Source organism: Bemisia tabaci, chromosome 2 (assembly GCF_918797505.1).
Source record: "Bemisia tabaci chromosome 2, PGI_BMITA_v3".
Lineage (NCBI taxonomy): Eukaryota > Metazoa > Arthropoda > Insecta > Hemiptera > Aleyrodidae > Bemisia > Bemisia tabaci.
Window position 1 is genome coordinate 39,716,761 of NC_092794.1, and position 21,156 is coordinate 39,737,916.

A 21,156-nucleotide genomic window follows, 5' to 3' on the forward strand; every position below is an offset into this window, starting at 1 on the left:
TGCAGTCCTCAATGATGGTTTTGGATATTAAGAGTTGGTCAAGGCACCCTTTAGCTCCTTTGCGGCACCCTTTCTGCTCTATAGGGAGTAGTTTGGCACTTTCTAGGTATTTGTACGTTTTTCCGGCCAAGAGTGCCGTGAAGATCTTATACGCTATGTTGAGGCAGGTTATGGGCCTATAGTTTTTGGGATTTGCCGTTTCTCTATTCTTTGCTATCAGATATGTAGTCCCTTTGGCCAGCCATGGTGGGAATTCTTTCCCGTTCAGTAATTTATTGTACTCGGCTGTTAGGTACTTATGGATGCTAGGGATTTTTTTGAACCAGAAGCTTTGTATCTTATCTGGGCCGGGTGCTTTCCAGTTTGCAAGGTTTTTTATGGTAGTTATCAGTTCATCATCACCGAGATCTGTCCATTCCATGTTGTTGTTCGTGACCTCTGAGTCTTTGATCCACCCAGCCTCCGAGTTGTGCTGGGTAGTAACTTCGTAGATTCCTTTCCAGAACTCTTCCACCTTTTCTTTCTCTGGGGTTTCACCGATGTCGGAGGAGTCACCTTTGATGTTCCTGTAGAAGCTTTTGCAGTTGGTTTCGAAGCTTCTGTTGTGAGAGAATTGTTTGATCTTTTCTGGTATCTTCTTATTCTTTGGCTAAAGACAGCAATACGTTGCCTCAGTTGCTCCATTACATTGTCTATATACTGCTTTCTTCTCCTTCCGCGGTGTATTTATCCAGGATTGACTGGACTTTGTGGGTTGTCTGTTGTCCTTTTTCCTTGCTCGTTATTTTGAAGTTAGCTAGTACTGAAAGGTTCCTCCTCAGATCTTGGATTCTGAACTCAATTCTTTTTTGCCATAAGGGCTTACTTTCTTTCTTGTTCATTTTAGTTCCTTTTGGGCCGTTCGACTCGTCACTGATTGTGAGGGCTGCAGCGTAGAGCAAGCAGTTGATTTTCCACAGGTCGAGATTTTCTTCGCTCTCAAGCATATTTTGTACTTCATTGTTAGTTCGCATGATGATTTCTTGGTCTTTTTTCGCCCCCTTTATTTTCCTTATCGGCTCTCTTTCTTCCAGATTCATCTCGAGAACTTCTTGATACACGCTTCTTAGCTTTGATGTAGAGGTCGTTGTTTCTAGTGTGCTCGCCGTGTTCTGCTCTTGGGGAGTTGTTTCGTGTTCTGGTTCTGGAGATGGTATTCTTAGCTGCTTACTTCTTCTGGGAGTTTCGTTGGTTTGAGGTATGTTTGGCGCTGACTCTGATTCCCTGGTGTCAGTTGGATCATTCCGTCTCCGCGGGCGGTTCTCGTCGTTTGTGGCATCACCTGGTGAGCTTTCAGTTGTGTGTTGGTCAGTGGATGCTTCTATGGTGGAGTGAACATCGTCTTTAATTTCTTGAAGCTGTTGTTTGGTTAGTTTTTTCTTGTTCTCGATGTATCTTCGTTGCGTGGCTAGCTTATTAGCGTTGAGATGCAGGCGGGCATTAGGGTTTCGTTGCCTCCATAGCTCGTAGGTGGCCTTTATGTTGTGGATGCCCGTGTTTTCCTTAACAAACCAATGGCACCATATGACTTCTTTGTATTCCTCTTCGGTCCATTGTACTCTCTGGGTGTGGTTGGCTGCATTATTCATTGTGGTAGGGGAGTTTTGGTTGTTATTGGTATTTTGGGTTTTTCTGGTGACACCCGGTTCACATTGTGTTGCTAGGTTTGCGGCTACATCAGCTTTGATTTCTTCAATTTGTGCCTCATTTAGTTTTTGGTTTTTCGCAATGAATCGTCTTTGTGTGGCGAGCTTGTTTGCATCGATATGCGGGCGGGTGTTCGGATTCCTTTTTCTCCAGAGGTCATAGTTGGCGTTTATATTGCAGCTTTGAGTGCTCTCTTTGATGTACCAGTAGCACCATATTATTTCTTCATACTCTTCTGTGGTCCACTTCACTCGCTCTGTTGCTTGCCTACGCTGTGCGTTTGTGTTCTTACCGGCAGGGCTAGTTGGTGGTGGGCTTTGGGCCTGTGGTGTTTGATTCAGCTGATTCTGCTGTTTCTGCGTTATTTTCCGTGTTGTCCCAGAGACCTGAGTCAATTCTTCTGCATTATCATCGGTTCGGTCGGTTTTTCCTTTGTAGTTTTGGGTTTTTCTTGCTTTAGAGTTGCGCGTTTCCATATTTGTTCCCACGAGTAAGATGAGGATTTAAGAGGGTCCACCCGTAACCTCTTTCCGGGTAAGGCTATATTAACTCTGGGAGGGCGCCTGGTATCCCAGGGCTCCGTAGGTCGACACCAACATAAGCGCCCTGGTGCCAAGGGACCCGATGGGCACGGTTCGCATAACACCCCGGGTTGGGCTTTTCATTAAGTACTTCTTGGCACATAGAGTGTGCGTCCAGAGTAACTCGGGAAAGGAGGTGCGTCAATACCCCAGACCATAGGCAGTCCTCCCTGCTTATTTATTATTATTATTATTATTATTATTATTATTATTATTATTATTATTATTATTATATGCGAAGTTATCTCCAGCTTTGCTGGGTAGTTGGGCTCTCTTCACGTGAGCAAACAATGCTCATTGGTAGAGAGAGTATAGTGGGTTGAGGCCGGTGTTAACTTGGCTATGAATGGCCATTATTATTATTATTATTATTATTATTATTATTATTATTATTATTTTTTTCATATTCACTGCTGTCACCAGCTTTGCTGGGTTGCTTTAAGCCCTCACACAGGGGCAAACAATGCTCCTAGGTATGAGGGCTGTTTGTGGTTTGGGTGGCCGGGTGGTGGTTTTTTCAGTCCCCCTTGGGGGGTGGCTCGTCACGGACTAGGATACTTGTTTTAGGAACCGAGGCAGGGTAGGTGTCTGGAGGACGCCTGCCTAAAGGTTTCTTTCCTGAGGTGGTAGGCGATAGGGGTGTTTTCGGTGTGTGGGAACGTTCTAGGTGTATTCGCGCTGCTCCACCTAGCTTAAGACCTTCCGGAGGATTCTGGCAGTGCCTAACACAGCAGACTTCTGGGCCAATACTAGCGAATGTTTCCCAGGGATTTCGTTCTTCAGTTTAGTCCAGTCTTTAGAGACTGCTCCGGTAGCTCCTATCACAAAGGGTATGACTCGGGTTTTGGTCTTCCACATCCTGCTGATTTCGATCTCTAGGTCTTTATACTTTAGTTTCTTCTCAGCTTCCTTTTTTGTGATGTTCCTGTCTGCTGGGATAGAGACGTCAATCAGCAGACACGTTTGGCCTTTCCTACGTAGGATGATGTCCGGTCTGTTTGCCTCAACAGTTCTATCGGTTCTGATAGGGAAGTTCCACAGGATCGTTGTCTCTCCATCTCTGGTTGTTGCAGTGTTTTTCGGTTTGTGTTCATACCATTTATCTGCGTCGACTTCGATTCCATATTCTTTGCAGAGGCTGTAGTGAAGTTGGGTGCATACTCTGTCGTGTCTCTCGATATAGTCCTTTTGGGCTAGAATTGGGCAACCTGATGTTATGTGCTCAATGGTTTCTTCGAACTGATGGCAGATTCTGCATTTGCTATTCATATGTTTCTTGTGGATTTTCCTCTCTCGGTACCTTGTGTTTAAGGCTTGATCCTGTGCCGCTACAATTAGGCTCTATTATTATTATTATTATTATTATTATTATTATTATTATTATTATTATTATTATTATTATCACTGCTCCTGGGTATGAGGGCTGCTTTTAGATTGGATGGCCGGTTGTTGGTAACCTTACTCCCACTGGGGGAGTGACTCGTCGCAGCATAGAATACCTTTTTTAGGAGCAAGGGCAGGGAGGTTGACGGAAAGACGTCTGCCTAGAGGTTACTATCCTCAGATGACCGGGGATGGTGGTGTTTTAATAGTATATTGGTAGTAGTATATATCCTAATGGAAATGGAAGAGCATGCACTGACAGTATCTACTGATGCTAGAAGATGACTCTATTGAAAGTGACCTCTCAACCATGTGGCTTAGTAAGGGTGTGCTAAAAGCAGAAACAGAGAGCCTGATTGTAGCGGCGCAAGATCAAGCCTTAAACACCAGGTACCGGGAGAGGAAAATCCACAAGCAACTTGTGAACGGTAAGTGTAGAATGTGCCATCAGTTCTAGGAAACCATTGAGCACATAACATCAGGTTGCCCAATCCTAGCTCAAAAGGACTATATTGAGAGACACGACAGAGTATGCACTCATCTTCACTACAGCCTCTGCAAAGGTCAAATATAGGTATCCATGATCCAGGATTATATTGAGTACTCTTAACTGTCCTCAGAATTTAGGTTGTGGAGTAAAAGACTGCATAATTTAGAAAACATATACTCCCAATTAAAAGATCCTCGAATCAAGACAATGACTTCCATCCTGCAACTAACAAACAGCGCATACCTACCTTGTTTCAAGTCTTTATTCAAAGGTGTAGTCGCTGGTAAGTAGTTTTATTTTACTCCCTTGGATTCCAGTTCATTTCTCACCTCAGTTGGAGCTGTTTTTATTTTCCAAGTAAAAATTAATTCATTATTTATTTATTATTTATTTTTTTCCAGTTTTTTTTTTTTAAAAAAAACATCCATATAAACCTATTAGCTGCACGATTGAACTTAATTTTAGAACTTAGCACATGACGCAAGGTAGATACCTAACACTTTATGATTATTCAAGTGGGCCTATAACATAATCATTCTCGATTGCGTTGCAGACTTTAACATCTGGAAATGATCTTTCCTAGTAACCACCGTGATGATTACCCTGTAAATTTTGCCTGAAACCCTTGCATACATACTTCAAGTTTACAGAATCTGACGACGAATCTGACCCCTACGAATAATGGACTAAAATGGTCTTATCGTCATCGTCATCGGAAAGTTATGTTTATGACGTCTTCATGGTTAAGGGAGAGAGAGAGAGAAATCGGAATAAAGAGATTTATTAGTATACATATATGACAGACGACCGTAATTTTGTGTTTGAACCATTGTAATTTTGAATGGCGTCATTCGGTGGTACGGCACCGACGAATAAACAATATTCAGCGGTACAATACCGTCGGATAAAAACGTTATTTGGCGGTACGGCACCGGGTACCCTGACCAGAAATACATCTATGTATCGCTAAGTTATGCCTTTAATGAATAACTTTTTAACCGCTAACCGGAAACCTTCCTACAGTTAAGGTGCCTTTACAGGATGACTTCTTAACCGCTAACCGGAAAATCTCCTCTAGGTGAGACGCTTCCACTGGATGAGGAAGCAAACACCATCTACGGTAATCTATTGGTTTTATCTGGAGAAATTATGTGAACAAGGAAATCTTGGTCGCGTAAAAATCAATGACCAGTACTCGTGTCAGAAACTGGCTTCGTGTTTTCGGGCAACCATACAAATTCCGCACCTTTTCCCTGGTCCGTTTTGTTTGCGTCAAGTTATCGACTGCGTGTAATAGCAATGCAATATTCATACGTTTTTTAAGTGAATTCTTCTGAAGAAATTGTGAACGCGCGCGGAGAACAGTTAGAGTTTACGTGAACATCGAGGCACTGAATCACCTAAGTGAATTTACATTTGGCCTGAAGTACCTAGTATTCAGATATTACATGTGACATGTATACCTACTGTTGGCACCTCAGTGGTAGTGGGTTTTCCGCCTAGCGCTAAAAAAGTCATCCCTTAAAGGCACCATTACGATACTTTGTAGATTTTCTAGACTGGGTATCGTACCCCGAAATAGTGTATCGTGACACCAAATAACGTCAGTAGGGCTAAAATTGCGACTTTAAGCCAGTAAAAAAATGCTAAATATCTTTGGGACGTTAGTTACCCCTTCATTTTCCGGGTAATGCATACGAGGTATTGCATGTACAGCCCCTTCAATTCGCTGGATATGCAAAACGGAAAAAAATTAAATGTTGATTTAGCATTTATAATGTTATAAGAATGTGCGATAAATTTCAAATGCTGTTTTTACACTTAAAACATGCGAACTTAACTACGGCGACGGTTAAATGAACATACCTATTCAAAAGTAAAGTTAGCATTTCTTAATGTAAAATGAGCATTTGAAACATCTCGCACATTTTTCCAGGATTATAAATGCTAAATCAACATTTTATTTCTTTCCATGAATATGGCGTATGTTACCCCTTCAATCTGCGGGTTATCTAATGGTGTAAACTACCCATTCAATCTGCAGGCTATGCAATGGTGTATGTTGCCCTTCAATTTGCGGGTTATGTAATGGTCTTTGTAGCCCCTTCAATCTCCGGGTTATGCAATGATGAATGTTGCGCCTTCATCTTATAGGTTATGAAACAGCGTTGCTGGACGGTGCAGACAAATAAATGATTTATTTATCTGTGAAATTTGGCAACATTAAATTTTACAGTGTTGCCAGATAGTGCAAAATTGAACTAATTGGCGCGTATACGTAGTATACCACCTTTGCGATCGTTTCGAACCCTGCTCGATACAATAACCGAGTCCCTTAGTTCCTTACCGAAAAGTGACTACCGCGAACTTCTGATATTTTCCAAAGCATGTATAAAGTTAATTTATCCGTCAATAATTATGATTTAAAGTTGTTTCTCATTCTGGGGCTTTCTAGTTTATGTGTTATGAATACCAAGAGTCTACGTTACTTCGTTTTTTTAAAAAAGCCTGAGAATCACCGAAAAAAATAGTATGCTATGGTAGCACAGGCCCATGTTAATTTGACATTCTCAGTATGCTGAAAATGTGTCTGGTTGGGAGAGATGCTGGCATTACATCCTGTCAGTATGATGACAAAGCATTTGCCGCTTGCAAACATTGCACACGAGCCATGCTTTCAAAGCAACCCGCGATGGTCGGTTTACATCCTTCAGATTGCTGATAGTGCATTCGGCATGCTTTTTTAGCATTTTGGTATCTGTCAACATTGCAGGCACCACGTTGTCGTGATTACATGCACACGAGTTGCTCGGATGACAGTTTAATATTTTGCAACGGCGACAACTCCACTTTTTGCTCTGATAGCATGCTACACGGAAAAAAAACCTCGTGCATGGGACCCACAGTTGAGGTCTTATAGATCTCTGAAGTTTTCTGATCACGCACCCGAAAACTTGAGGTCGAGCTGCCGAAGTTCGAGTCAGACATCGAGGCACTTCGGTATGTACCGGAGTACTTCAGGTGTGTGACCTGAACCCTTCGGTATATATCGAAGTACTTCAGATGTCTGACCCAAACTTCGGCAGCTGGACCTCAAGTTTTTAGAAACGTGATCCGAAAACTTCAGAGATCCATATGACCTCAACTTCGGGTCCCACGCACGAAGTTTTTTCTCCGTGTGATGTGTTGCTGTAACAGTCGGTTGAAGCCCTGGTAAGTAGCAATGACATTTGAAAAAGGAATTTTTAAAGAAAACTCTGAAAAAAATTGTTAAAATTTTCATTCTAGGAGACCTTGTTTGCTCATTTTGTGAAGCAAAGTTTAACTCTATGAAGAAATTGACTTCCAAGTTTTTTAACATTTTTAGCATTGAAAAACCATAATTTATATTTTAAGAAGTTTTTTTTTTTTAACACTATTAAAGAGTTATATTTAATTTAACTTTACTTTGAATAATAAGCAGAAAAGGTCTCCTGAAATACAAATTTTGACAGTTTTTCAAAAAGTCTAGTCTCTTTTAAGATTTACAAGTTTTTTTCAAATGTTTTCAAAGAGTCATTGCCACGAGAGTGACTTTTCGGAATAACAAGCACAGGTTGCTGCACAGAAAAAAAAATCAATTTTCTTGTAGCAAAAGTTCATCCATTTTTTTTAAGAAATCTTGTAAAATATATAAACAAAAATAGATATGTAAACATCAATGAGAAGGAGGTGTCAATTGATGAATTCCAGCGCATTTGACAACATAAATTTTAAATAATCCCGCTAAGAGATTATTTTTTTCAAGTTTCACTATGAGTACTCATGGTCAAAATGTTACGTGACATTTCCGTGGAATTTTTCAAAGGAAATCAGACCCGCGGAATTTTGGGACCGAAAATTTTCGGTGACCATGATTTCTCTGAAGCTGGTTTCCGTGCCCATGCTTTCCTTGAATCTAGTTTCCGTGCTCTGTCAAGAAACTAGCTTACATGGTTTACCTGCTGCATGGCACGGAAATCACATATTTACACATGCAAATAATTGATCGTGCAGTTCTTGGGCACAGAAAATATTATTCGCGTTCCTTAAGAAAGTTGTGTTTGAGAGATGCACACTACAGCATGAACTTTTACTAAGTACACTAATGTAACACTTTTATAACAAAAGTTTACATGATTTTCTACATTTAGCGAATAGTCTCCCAAATTGTAGTTAAATTTTTAGGATGAGCAATTTATGATCTTCTCTGCCAGGATCTCACAGTCTTGTTTTAAACATGAAAAGGAATTTCATGACTCATTAAAGGTCCATAAGCCCCCTAATTTATTCTCTACCTACTTAAAATGTGACAGTGAATTAAGGTCTTATTGAGGAAAAATCATTAGCCTTACTGTTTTGCGATGTGTGAGCTTTATTTTACGAGCATAGCCAAATCTCAAAATTGTGAGCTTTTAAATTTTATTTTTTTCCCTGAAAAAGAAAAAGGTGCGTTTGAATCTTGCTCTCATTACCTCAATTATCAGACGATGTATAAATGTCTCTGTAATTTATACTAGGTAGTTTTTTTACGTAAAATTTTATCTCCTTTCGAAAAGGTTATTATGAATTTTTGCATCACCTAAACTCGTGAAAAGATATTAGCACAATAGGAACATGTGTCATGTGTTCTCCCATAAGAAAAATAGGTAATACAAAAAATAATAATAATAATAATAAAAAAAAGTATAAACGTATAAAAGTAGTAGTTATACAAGTTTAGTTAAACATCTTCGAGACCTTGGAATAGAGAGTTACCTGCTTCATTCAATGCAGAAGTCCGTCGTCATAAGAACGTCAAGTATTGTCAGGTCGTTTCTTAATATGGATTAATTTGTTTAATTTTTAAAATTTAATTTTGTTTATTAATCTCTTTAATTTTACTTTAAAATAAAATTCACTTTTTATTCCAGCAAGATAGTGTGTATTACTGACTTTGGGCTGTGGCCCGTCAGTGATACTTTTACCGGAATCGTTCCTTCTTCCGAGTTAAAAAGAAAAAAAATAAAAAAAATAAAAATAATAAAAAACAGAAAAGCTGGTAACAGATCTTCCTAGCATTAAAAAGTCGCATTTCTCCACTGAAGGTCGGAGCCGGATTTACCTTTTTGCCACTCATGGGCTGCCTGTGTCATTCATTCTGCCGTCCGCTACCTATTTTTATTTTCGGGAAATGAGAGATTTTGCCGCCTTTTCTTGTCTGTAATTTTTTTTTATTTTCTGAATCCAAAATTTTTTTTCAAAAAAAGAACATCAGAATTTGCCGCCATGCACTCCCCACCCCCCCGCCGAACAACATACCTTGCAGAATGTCCCGACAGCAGCTGAGAGGATGCCAATTTAACATATTCTCAAAGAATGCAACCTTTCCAGCCAGGTAAGTTGTGAATGCATACCGCAAGATGTAAAAAGAGCATGCTCTGATTATGTTACCGAAGCATGTGGTTTAGATGTAACTTGAGAATTCAGGATGTTACAATAACATTTCATGCAGAATGTTAAATTGGCATACTAATCACTTGCGAAATTTACATTCAGAGGTTGCTATCTTAACAGGCACCTGTGTAATCTTAGCAAAAAATTCAAATGTCATCCCAACATAGCGTGATTTGACATAGGAGCTTCCTCATTTTTTTCGGTGTACTCAGCGCTGATTTAAAATATGCGATTATATGCGGAAGCAAGCGAACTGATTCGAGGATAGCTGACGAGTTCGGCACTCCTTGAATGAGAGTTTCACTCACTCCGTTTTGTTCAAAACGTTGCATTGACAGATCTCCACACCACTGTTATGGTTTTCAACAATTGGTACCATTGATCTGATAGCCCCTAGCTGTAAGTGCAATCCGTGATGAGCCTCGAGACTCATTAGACCATTTGATAAACGTGGATTATACAGGAATCCCCTTAGCACTCTCTTCCCCACGCTCCTGATCACTGCGTCGGCGTCTCGACGAACAATTGCTAATGAGGGTCGCAAAGCGCGGCCGGGATCCTCAGCCCCTTGCCCAATTACTTACGCTTGATTAACCATTTCACCGTCACGCTAGGATTCATCCAATTTTCAAAAAAAATTGTTTCGCGTGTATTTAGCAATTTATTCCTTAATCTCCGTTAAAACACAAATAAAAAGAGACCTCATTCATAAAAATCAGCTGAATAGAAGAGAAGTTACAGTATTCGAAATCCGAAGAAATCAACAAAACTTCTCCACACAGAAAATAAAATAAAGGGGAAAAAAAGAAATTTATAAATTTCAATTAAATATAATTGACCTCAGAATTTGACGAGCAATTCATTTATATACCTAACGCTGAAAAAACTGGGAGAAATTACAAAAAATTTGCCTCTTGCAAGGGGCTTCTTTGTAAGAATTTTGACCTGAAGACAAGGGTCGAATAACAGCAGCAATCCATACAATACAAGGTGTGCCTGAACGAGTGAAACATTTTTTATACGTCCAAATCGAAAAATCTTTATATTTTAACTACAGTGTCTCTTGAATCGTTTAAGCCCCCCCCCCAAAAAAAAAAAAAATTCCGTCGAGATTTTGGAACGTAAAGGCGCTTTAAAAGCATTCTGGGGCTATAAAAAAGAAACTGACTCAATAGTTTAATGCCTTAGTTTCTTGAATACGATTATTTTAAGCAATTAAACATTTATACCACCAATTTTAGCCATGGGGTGATTTCCTGAGAGCCTATAATATCACGAATTTCTCATAGAACCCTTCAACAGTGGCTTGCTTTTTTGGCCGCCGATTCGGCCATCGAACCGGAGTTTAAATGGAAGCTGATAATAACCCAAAGCTCTGAGAAAAATTTTGAGATGAGTATAAGAACGGTTTGTTGTAAGTAACGAGGAGAGGCGGGCAAAGCGGCTAAAATCCGATCCAATCTTTACAGTTTTTCTGTTGAATTAATAATGCCGCGGGCTTCTGACTGTGTCCACACATAGTTTCTGTTCAGCATATCGATACATTCGTATTTACACAAGGAGAATCTATTTTCACGTCGAGGAGTCGACATATTTTGATTTTTTCGATTTTATACGGAAAATTGAGGGTTTTTTCTGATTAAATTTATTATTTTTACATGAAAAATAAATGCACCGAAAATGACTTTAGCATATTGATTTTCACACATTTGTACTCACGAAATTGGATGGTAAATTCAACGAGTGGGTGCATCGACCTGGTATATCAAGTTTCTGCAATTTTTTACGGCAAATCAGTAGATTTTCGGGATGTAGATTGCTTACTTTCAATTAAAGCAACGACATGGTTGAACTTCTTTCCATGGAAAGACGTTTATAATAACAAAATCAAGACATATTTAATGTAATTGCATTTATATCGAGTCAATTCCTTTTCAATAATATAACGGGATTTATACTACCTTCGTTTGGGTATGTTCGTCGCGCTGCGATATTGATGTCCTTCTGGGAAGTTGGAGGTGTCGTACATGTGTAGGTCTGACATCATATCATCGTAGACGTTCGGTGTAGTCAACTCGTAAATGAACGAGTCCGTATCCATATAGAGAAGTTGAACTTGGTCGGGATCGTACTTCTTGAGCATGTGATTATAGTAAAATTGATACATATGCACTTCACTTAGATCTAATATTGAAAAACCAGGTAACATGGGTCTGTCTATTATAACCTCTGTTCTTTTTAAGTGTATGGCTACCAATTCTCCTGCGAAAATTGTGCGATCTATGAAATCGACCCGTGCGTGCAATGGCTTTCAGTATCTGTCTGCTGTTTGTACCTAATTTTATATTCTTTCTCTTTGACGGGCTTTCAATAAATTTACCGTAGCAAGCGTTACTGCATAATTTCAGGAGCGTTTGGTGGAACGGATTCGTAGCGTCCCGTCTCAACCAGGCGTTCAGCTCGATGAAGGGTACCAAGAAAGGAGCCTGACGGAATTTGATGGCCCGGTTGACGCGCAGGAGTTTTAATCCTTGACCGAGCGCTTCTTTAAGCGTAACATAATGTATCGCATAGTTGTATTTATTAGCCATAGTCGTCAATAGTTTCGTTGATTTCCTCGCTCCCGATGGTGGTATTTCGTTCCTGCACAAGAATAGAAGGTCCTTGTGCAGGTTGTTGAGGTGTTCTGGATTTTCAATATCTACATCCAATATATACCCGGAAGGAGCGTCGTTGGGATGGTTGATAATAGTTTTCGCCAGTTTTACCAACTCTTCTCCTTCCGGGACCCAAGTGTAGTTATCGTAGGGCAGATGCTTGCTCATGGTATGGGCGAACAGTTCCGTCTTATCTAAGTACTGTAAATAGCTGAGTGGTATTTTAGGATCAGATTGATCCGGTATGAAAGGATTGTTTGCGAGAGCGTGCCGTTTCACCACCTGTGTTATCCTGCCTCGAATTTAGCTCATAATCATGAATACCATAGCCATATCATTGAAGAGTTGGATTTTCGCTTTGGTTATTTTTAAGAAGGCGTCGAAAGCGAAACCGGGTAGCGTTAAGTAGTTGGCACAGTCCAAACCATAGTTTTTCATTCCAAAGAGTCGGAACTCCTCGAACACATCGCTGAGGAGACACACATCCAGTCGCAAGTAGAAATCTGAATACTCACCGAGATTACGGAAATTGGAAGTTTGCCACACTTGGAGAAACCGTTCGTATTCCTCTTCGGAGATATGCGTTTGAGTCAGGGTGTTGAAGAAACCCTCTCGTGGTGGTGGACGCGTCTCGTTCAGCTTGGCCGGATTGTCAACGTATTCGTACGGGAACGGAGCTTTTCGACAAACCATGTCGAACTCATTGTCTGTGCGAGTGAGCTTCCTCGTGCGAACGAAAGATTCGCGCGGGATCGTCTGAACCAGTTTATCCAAAGATGCGGGGAGGAAACGGAACGAGTCGATGAACTTGATCGAAAACCTGTTACCCAGATGGACCATCATGCTGATGTAATTTTCCTCCGTTTGTGGTATTATTTCGACGCGATGAGGATACTTGTCCAGAGCCAGCACTCCCTCGTGGAATCATACCTACTACCATTTTGCAGGAAGACTCTAACATATTTTTCATGTCGGAAAATAAGATTGCATTTTGAACCTAAGACTTTTCGATAATTGGACCTTGTTTTCCCCTCGCTCTCTTTTGATGGTCATGATCCCTTACCTTTACGACACCTGGCTATGAGAAATGCACCTCGCAATGTCCACACCTATTTTCCGCTTCAAATGTGGCCCGATCTTCATGTGACATTATCATTTTACCCTCTTTGTCATTGTAACTCCTACTAATTCTTTCTACCAGAGTACTTATATCGTCCAGAAATTTGATATGTGCCTCCTCACCACGGTACAGTTTTGGTTCCGACATTTTAAATTCGGGATCGTCCGTGACGAGGAGGTAAGCGTAAGAATTTGAGATGTGTCGTCCATATGCAGACGCTGGATGCTCCGAGTCACCATGAGTTTGTTCTAAGTAAGCTTCAAAGTCTGCATAAATTACATAATTATGTTTTATTTCCTTATGGTGATTTTCGAATTTGAGGTATCGCTCGTTGGAAAATGAAGGTAGGTATGCGTCTTTGCTGACTTGAGAGCAAAGAACTCTATGTTGACTCAATTGCTCCATTGAGTTCTCATGTGTAAAGCATTTCTTGCAGATGTTAATACGATTTGCATTTTTTGTCAATTGTTTACGTACAAGTTGTTCAAAGTTACTGATCCAGCAATAATGGTGACTTAAAGGTACGGGGCTAAAGAGGCAAAATAGGTCGGTGTGGTCCTCTCTTTCCGGGTCGGCAACTTTAATTGGGTAAACTGTATACTTTCTCTTATTGGACACCAAACTCTCACGGAACTCAAATACCGAAACCGATACGTTGTTCCTTTTCTCGAATTTGACAATGTCATCTTTGCTCGTGGGGAATCGAACGTCCGAGGAATTGTAACGATTGAACGGATCTACATATTTTTCCATACGAAATTTATGCTGCGCATCCCTCGGGAGAAACTTTCCCAACATTGCGTATCGGAAACAATCGTTTGATTCACCGTTATTTACATTGACAACATTGTTCTTTCGAAATGGAAGCTTAACGAATGTTCCTCCTCGATGTAAAGCGTAATAGCGGTTTACACGTAGCTCCATACCCTGTATCTTCTTCAGCACCCCCCCGGATCCGTTCAAGTGAAAATCGAATGACTCTTTATTGATCTTGGCCCTGAAATTTTCAGAATACTCGTCCAGATCCGTTGACGCGAACCTTTTAGTCGTTTTTAGTCTTAAACTTTTTCAACTGCATTCATTCCTTGTCCTTATCGTCAGCTTTCTCGTATTCAGCGTAAACTAGTATATTAACCTTCAATGCCTCGCCGGTAAGTTCTTCTTTAATTTTTTCAATCGCGAGGTCTTTAACTGTTAGTAGGTAGTCATCGATGATGAGAATCTCCGGTTGGAGGTTTGTGATGAAAAATGTTTTCAACCTGCTTTGACAAGCAGTCTCGACTTGAAAAATCGATACTTTAGTCTCAAACAAATTTCTTATGTGACTTGCAGATTCTTCATATTTTTCTCTTTTATGGTATGAGATCTTGCACGTGTCACAATATTCTTGATTCTCGTCGTTGTTGTCATCGGCAGATGATGAGGTGTCCTTCATGGTGGAGATCTTTTCAATATGTTCGGGAGATTGCTCATGATTTTCTCCCTCCGCATAAAACTCATCACAAAGATCACAATGGATGAGCGCGTTGTGCTCCTGTTTAATATGCGTTTCATCGTTGATACCCTCCTTCTTCTTAATTTGTTCTGTGCAGTGTTGGTGCTTTTCACCTTGCTTATAAAATTGATCACAAATATCACATTGGATGAAAGTTTCAACATTCTGTTTTGCTTGTTCTTGAGCAGCCATGATAAAAATACTATTTTAAGCTCAAAGTCTTCCGAGTCGGTCAGAAAAGGGAATCTACACTATCTTTACGTTTGCTAGATTCTGTTCCTTGAGAAAATTTCATAACGAACAACTGATACTATTTTAAGCTCTAAGTTTTCTGAGTTTGTCACAACAGAAAATCTACACTACCTTTACGTTTGTAAGATTCTGTTCATTGAAAAGATTTCAGCGTGAACAAGTGAATACTATTTTAAGCTCGAGGTTTTCTAATGTCATCAAAACTGAGACCGACGAACTTTCGGTCGGAGACAAATCTACAGTTTTCATACCGAGCGAAAAGAAACTGTAAAGTCATAATTTACCTCAGAGTAAATATAGTAGTAGTATTCGTTCACCACCAAACTCGGTTACACTCGGTCATAATTTAGATCAAAGTAAATTTAGTAGTATTTCTTAATCACCAGATTCGGTTACACTCGGACGAACTGTGTAGTCGTAATTTAGATCAAAGTAAACATAGTAGTATTTCTTAATCACCAGATTCGTTTACACTCGGACAAACTGTGAAGTCGTAATTTAGATCAAAGTAAATATTCTAGTTGTAAAAGTAGTAGCATACGCTGACCTGTATATAACCTAAAATAAAATGTCTGCCCTTCCATTATCCGAATGTGCAATTAGGTTTTTGAGTTTCGAAGATTGTTTGTTCATGAGTTTGTATGAAATTCCATTTGAGATGGAAAAAAGTCTCAACAACCAACTTGTTGAGTCAATATATTTACGAGTGGACCTGATTTATCACAGCAGGCGCAGCCATGTGTGTGACTACGAGTGCATGCGTACGTTAGAAGCGATTCTGAAAACTTTCAAATATGAATTGCGTGGTAAACCCGCGTTTTATCGGTGTTTTATGAGTGGTTTTTGTAAGTGGGCTCTAACACATTTGTGCACCAAAAATCTCATTTCATTGTATAAACAAACCGAATAGCTGCTACTCGACTAGTGAGTGCGGGTCTGGACGCGAGTCACAATAGTTGGATCGATAGTAAGGATTACGTATAAATAGTATGCATTCTCTTCTCAGTATCGCAAGGAAGAAATCATGATCGATAAAATGGATAGCATTTTGCAATTCGGAACTATAGGCAGAACGGTAGGTTTTCAGGAGAGCAACTTTTGCAAAAACCATTGGCGTTTTTCATCAAAACGATCAATGTTGCGGTTTGATGGTTCATTTTATAGCTATGGAGTTCCTTTAACACCCTGTGTTGACAGATTCGTCAAAAACATCACACTGTTGCCAATAATTACAAAAAAAGGCTATAGTTCCTTATTGCAAAATGAAGAATCCGGGGAAGCTCATTTTGCAATTAGGAACTATAGATTGTTTTAGCACTGACTGCATAGGGGAGACGACCCTGGTGTCACTATTACAAACTGGAGGGTTAACCCCAACAGAAAAAACACCCCTTCCTTCCATCATACGAGGAAGGGGGGAGGTGCATTGTCCCTGCGGAAAGATATTCTACAAAAAACAGGGTGTGCCAAAAATATGGATACCTACCGACTTGCTAATATTTCGAGAATGGTGGCAAATATTAACATGCAATTTGGACGGGAGGGCTTATAGATTTGATTGGCATGAATCGATCAAAAAATGAAAGCATGAATCGATCAACACCGACTCGATCGACAAATTATTGAAAAACCAGTGTCATGATTCCGACATGACCGACATGAATCGATCGAAAAGTTAGAACATGAACCGATTGACGTGATTTGATCGGCACTGATTCGATTGACGACCGTGAATCGATCAAAAACCAGCGAATCGATCCGCAAATCCGTGAATCGATTGACAACCCCGTGATTCGTTCGAAAAATCCGTGAATTGATCGATAAACCCTTGAATAGGTCAACAAACCCGTGAATCGTGAAATTTTGAGAATTCGAAAATCCAAGATTAAGGATGTGGCCTATAATGCTATCTCGGCTCCTGTTCGATCGATCATGCTGATTTTCGGGGTCAGGGGGTATTTTTGGACGGGAAACTCGAATTTCTGGTCAAATTTTGAAAATTCAAAAATCCAAGATGGCGGATGTGGCCTAAAATGCTATCCCGGCTCGTGCTCCATCTATCGCGGTGAATCTTGGTACCAGGTAGTATTTTTGGATGGGAAACTCGAATTTATGATCGAATTTTGAAAATTCGAAAATCCAAGATGGTGGATGTGGCCGAAAATGACCTTACTTGAGTAAGTATCCCCTGGGGGATATTTCATTCCTCGGACACACGTTTAAATGGGAGCTCAGAAGACTGACTCACTGAACAAGCTCAATGTCAAAATTTGAAAAATTTCAATTTTTCGAAACTCGGCTAGGAATTTGAGTTTCCCGGCCAGAAATACCCCCTATACAACCAAGATTCACCACGATAGGCCGAGCAGCCCGAGATAGCATTTTAGGCCACATCCGCCATCTCGGATTTTCAAATTTTCAAAATTTGACCATAATTCAAGTTTCCCGTCCAAAATCCCTAGTAGCACAGTTACACAATGGAATGTTTTTAAAATGTTTCAAATTATGTCAATCTCGGATTAGTCATTGACATATGTTTCCAACAAATTTTCAAAACGAATACATGAAATGGGCAAGTTGGCCGTGTCTTTGAAACGTATTGAAAACAAATCGAAAATGTTTCTAATTGCGGTCATTCAAACTTTTTTAAAAATAAGTTGGAAACGTTTCAAACTTATTTCAAAAAGGCATAAATAACCCACCCCAAAAATGTGTAAAAATTGTGTCAGCTATGTGTTGTCAAAATATTGCAGTCCGTTCAATAAACTATAGCAGAAAGGTTTCAAAAACATTTCAAAACCATTGCCACAGCTAAGTCTATGATTGAAACATATTTACGGAACATTTCTGCCACAATTTATGTAAAAATCAGTGAACCTTTATTGACATCCATCGGAAAAAATTTGTAATTGTGTCAATTTTTTTTTTTAACGACCCAGGCACAGATTCATATTAGATTTGTGTACGATATGTTGGGAAAGAGATCAACTAAATATTTTGGAAACATTTCTAAAACATATTTAAAACGTTGCTGCAGAAATTCTTGGAAGTTCGAAGTTTCTGAGAAATAAACCTGACATATTTCTGACACGATTTAGCAACGTTTCCAAGATCCTTCAAAAACATGTTTCAGAAACAACTGGCAGATATTTCGTATTTTTAATCTGATAAGGTACAGCTATATGTTGAATCTATGTATGAAACGTGACGGAATGGTATTTGAAACGCCTTCAGATTTTCGTGTACGAATTTCCCTCATTGCTCTCTAGTTGAAATACTCGTATCACTCTCATTTAATTGATCCGCGGCGATCGTACGTCATAACCATTTATAAAATTAATTTAAACGCATAAGGGTAAGGAAATTTATTTCAGAAATGTGTCAGGAATATATCAGTTAAACAAAACAGTGCCTTGATTGTCATTTAAACCTGGTGAACACAAGTTGAAAACATTTCTCAGACCTTTCTAAAACTTTTCCTAGATCAAACTGAACCTACCAGAGAGCGTTAACGTTTCATTTTCCAATTTTACCAAATTTTGGTTTATTTTTTTGTCTCAAGGTTTACTTTTTGGCTATTTAATTATGCAGAGTTAAAAATAGTTTTAAATTCTTGGTATGCATCGCATTTATCTCCATAAGAGCTTATAAGTTATGGATTATCTAAAATATTGAAACCGTACATCATGCTTTGCGTATACTTTTCTAAAGTGAGGACTTCCTAATCCCTCTGATAGTTTAATACTGATGGAGTGAACCCATAGTTCCATACTCTCCCTAAGCATAGTCTGTAATCAGGCCGCCCAGGCACTTGATTTGATAGCTATAATGCCTCCACGACATTTGCTAAAACAGATGTCTGAAAATTTTTTTACGGTTAAGAAGTGTGACATGCGGATGTATTCAACACAGAGTGGGCTCGTGTTTAACACTACATGGACTGTAGTGATTATACCGAAAATGTGTCATAAACATTTAGAAAATCAGAGGAAAATCTGAGTTAAAGGCTCATTGTTTTACAAATGTGTCAGAAATGTGTCAAAAATGCACTGCCAACGGAGACCTTTGCCCATTGTGTCATTGAAATATGTAAAAAATGAATTCGAAACATTTCGGTGACACAATCTGCAAATGTTTCACAGACACATAAAATGTGATGACATGGGAATGTGTTGAACACAGAGTGGCTTCGTGTTTGACACTTCATTCGGGTTTTTAAAGTATCACGTGAAACATTTCAGAAATGAGGCTTAGTGTCATTGACACGTTTTAAAAACATCTCTAAGACTAGGTGTGCTATTACGGTACCTCCTGGTACCAAAAATCAGCAAGATCGATCAAACAAGAGCCGGGATAGCATTTTAGGCCACATCCGCCATCTTGGATTTTTGAATTTTCAAAATTTGACCAGAAATTCGAGTTTCCCGTCAAAAAATACCCTCGGTTACCAAAAATCAGCAAGATCCGTCGAACAGGAGCCGAGATAGCATTTTAGGCCACATCCGCCATTTTTGATTTTTGAATTTTCAAAATTTGACCAGAAATTCGAGTTTCCCGTCGAAAAATACCCCCGGATACCAAAAATCAGCAAGATCCATCGAACAGGAGCCGAGATAGCATTTTAGGCCATATCCGCCATCTTGGATTTTTGAATTTTCAAAATTTGACCAAAAATTCGAGTTCCCCGTCGAAAAATACCCCCGGTTACCAAAAATCAGCAAGATCCATCGAACAGGAGCCGAGATAGCATTTTAGGCCACATCCGCCATCTTGGATTTTTGAATTTTCAAAATTGGACCAGAAATTCGAGTTCCCCGTCGAAAAATACCCCCGGATACCAAAAATCAGCAAGATCCATCGAACAGGAGCCGAGATAGCATTTTAGGCCACATCCGCCATCTTGGATTTTTGAATTTTCAAAGTTTGACCAGAAATTCGAGTTCCCCGTCGAAAAATACCCCCCGATACCAAAAATCAGCAAGATCGGTCGAACAGGAGCCGAGAATGCCGAGAAAGCATTATGCCGTCCTGTCTATAGTTCCGAATTGCAAAATGGGAAATCCGAGTTTCGCATTACGCAATAGGGAACCATAGTATAGGTCCCAATTGCAAAATGAACTTCGCGTGATCCTGCGACGGCAAATTTTTGCGGGGTCGCTGAAGCGGGATAAAAATTGTTTTTGAGGATTTTCTTTTTCTCAATAGTAAGTAAATACCCTCCTGATACGGAATTCATCATAAAAAAAAAATCGAAAATTTGACCCTAGTTCCTTATTGCATAAAGCTGTCCAAATGATTCTCATCACTTTCATCATCATCGTAACCATCGTCGGAGTGAATTCCACAGTGGCGGTGGAAAACTCATCCGAAGCAAACATCACAATGTGCCCGGTCTATCCGGATATTAAATGCACACCCTCTACCTTGACGGACGTTCTTCTATTCATCTTGAGTTTACTGGCGCTCATTTGCTCCGCTTCGTACCTGTACTCCAAGTACCCAACATCCGACTGCAAGTTCCGTTTCATCAGGATGTTTTGTAAAAATAACAATCGGAAAGTCGATGACACAAGTGTTGATTTAAACTTCGGAGAAAGAGAAGGGATCGATGTTTGTGGTTGACAACCCTAACGTTTTCTGAACGCGGACGTTTTCTGAACGCGTACGTTTCTTGAACGCGTGCGTTTTCTAAACGCGAACTGTTTTAAACTGTAACAGTAAATTGACACCAAAGAAAAACAATTTTTTTTTTGATTCATCAAACTGAATATTGCAATATCCAATCCCAGTTGCTCATCCAGAAACACAAGGTTCCGATACACATCTCCAAGCGCACACTACTAAAAATGGAAATTTCCGAATCAGACCCTACTCTTCAGTCTCCGATACCAGGCCCGTACTGTAAGATATGGTCAATCGATGCCGCCAAAATTTTACAAGTCCGAAATCTCGAAAACAAAAACTCGTATCAAAATTCGTTCCGTACAGTTTTCCGATCGTCGATAGTGTAAAAGAATCGCATCGGTCCGCGGCGGATC

General features: G+C 39.7%; 1 protein-coding gene across 1 annotated transcript in view; it reads left to right on the top strand.

Annotated features, from left to right (window-relative positions):
* The first annotated feature begins 3,921 nt into the window (after positions 1-3,921).
* The window catches only part of LOC140223909 (dynein beta chain, ciliary-like), a 99,530-nt gene continuing 82,295 nt past the window's right edge, over positions 3,922-21,156 (top strand). The window contains exons 1-2 of the mRNA XM_072296413.1: positions 3,922-4,078; positions 4,271-4,423. Coding sequence (XP_072152514.1) covers positions 3,922-4,078; positions 4,271-4,423 — 310 coding nt within the window. The remainder of the gene's footprint in view (positions 4,079-4,270; positions 4,424-21,156) is intronic.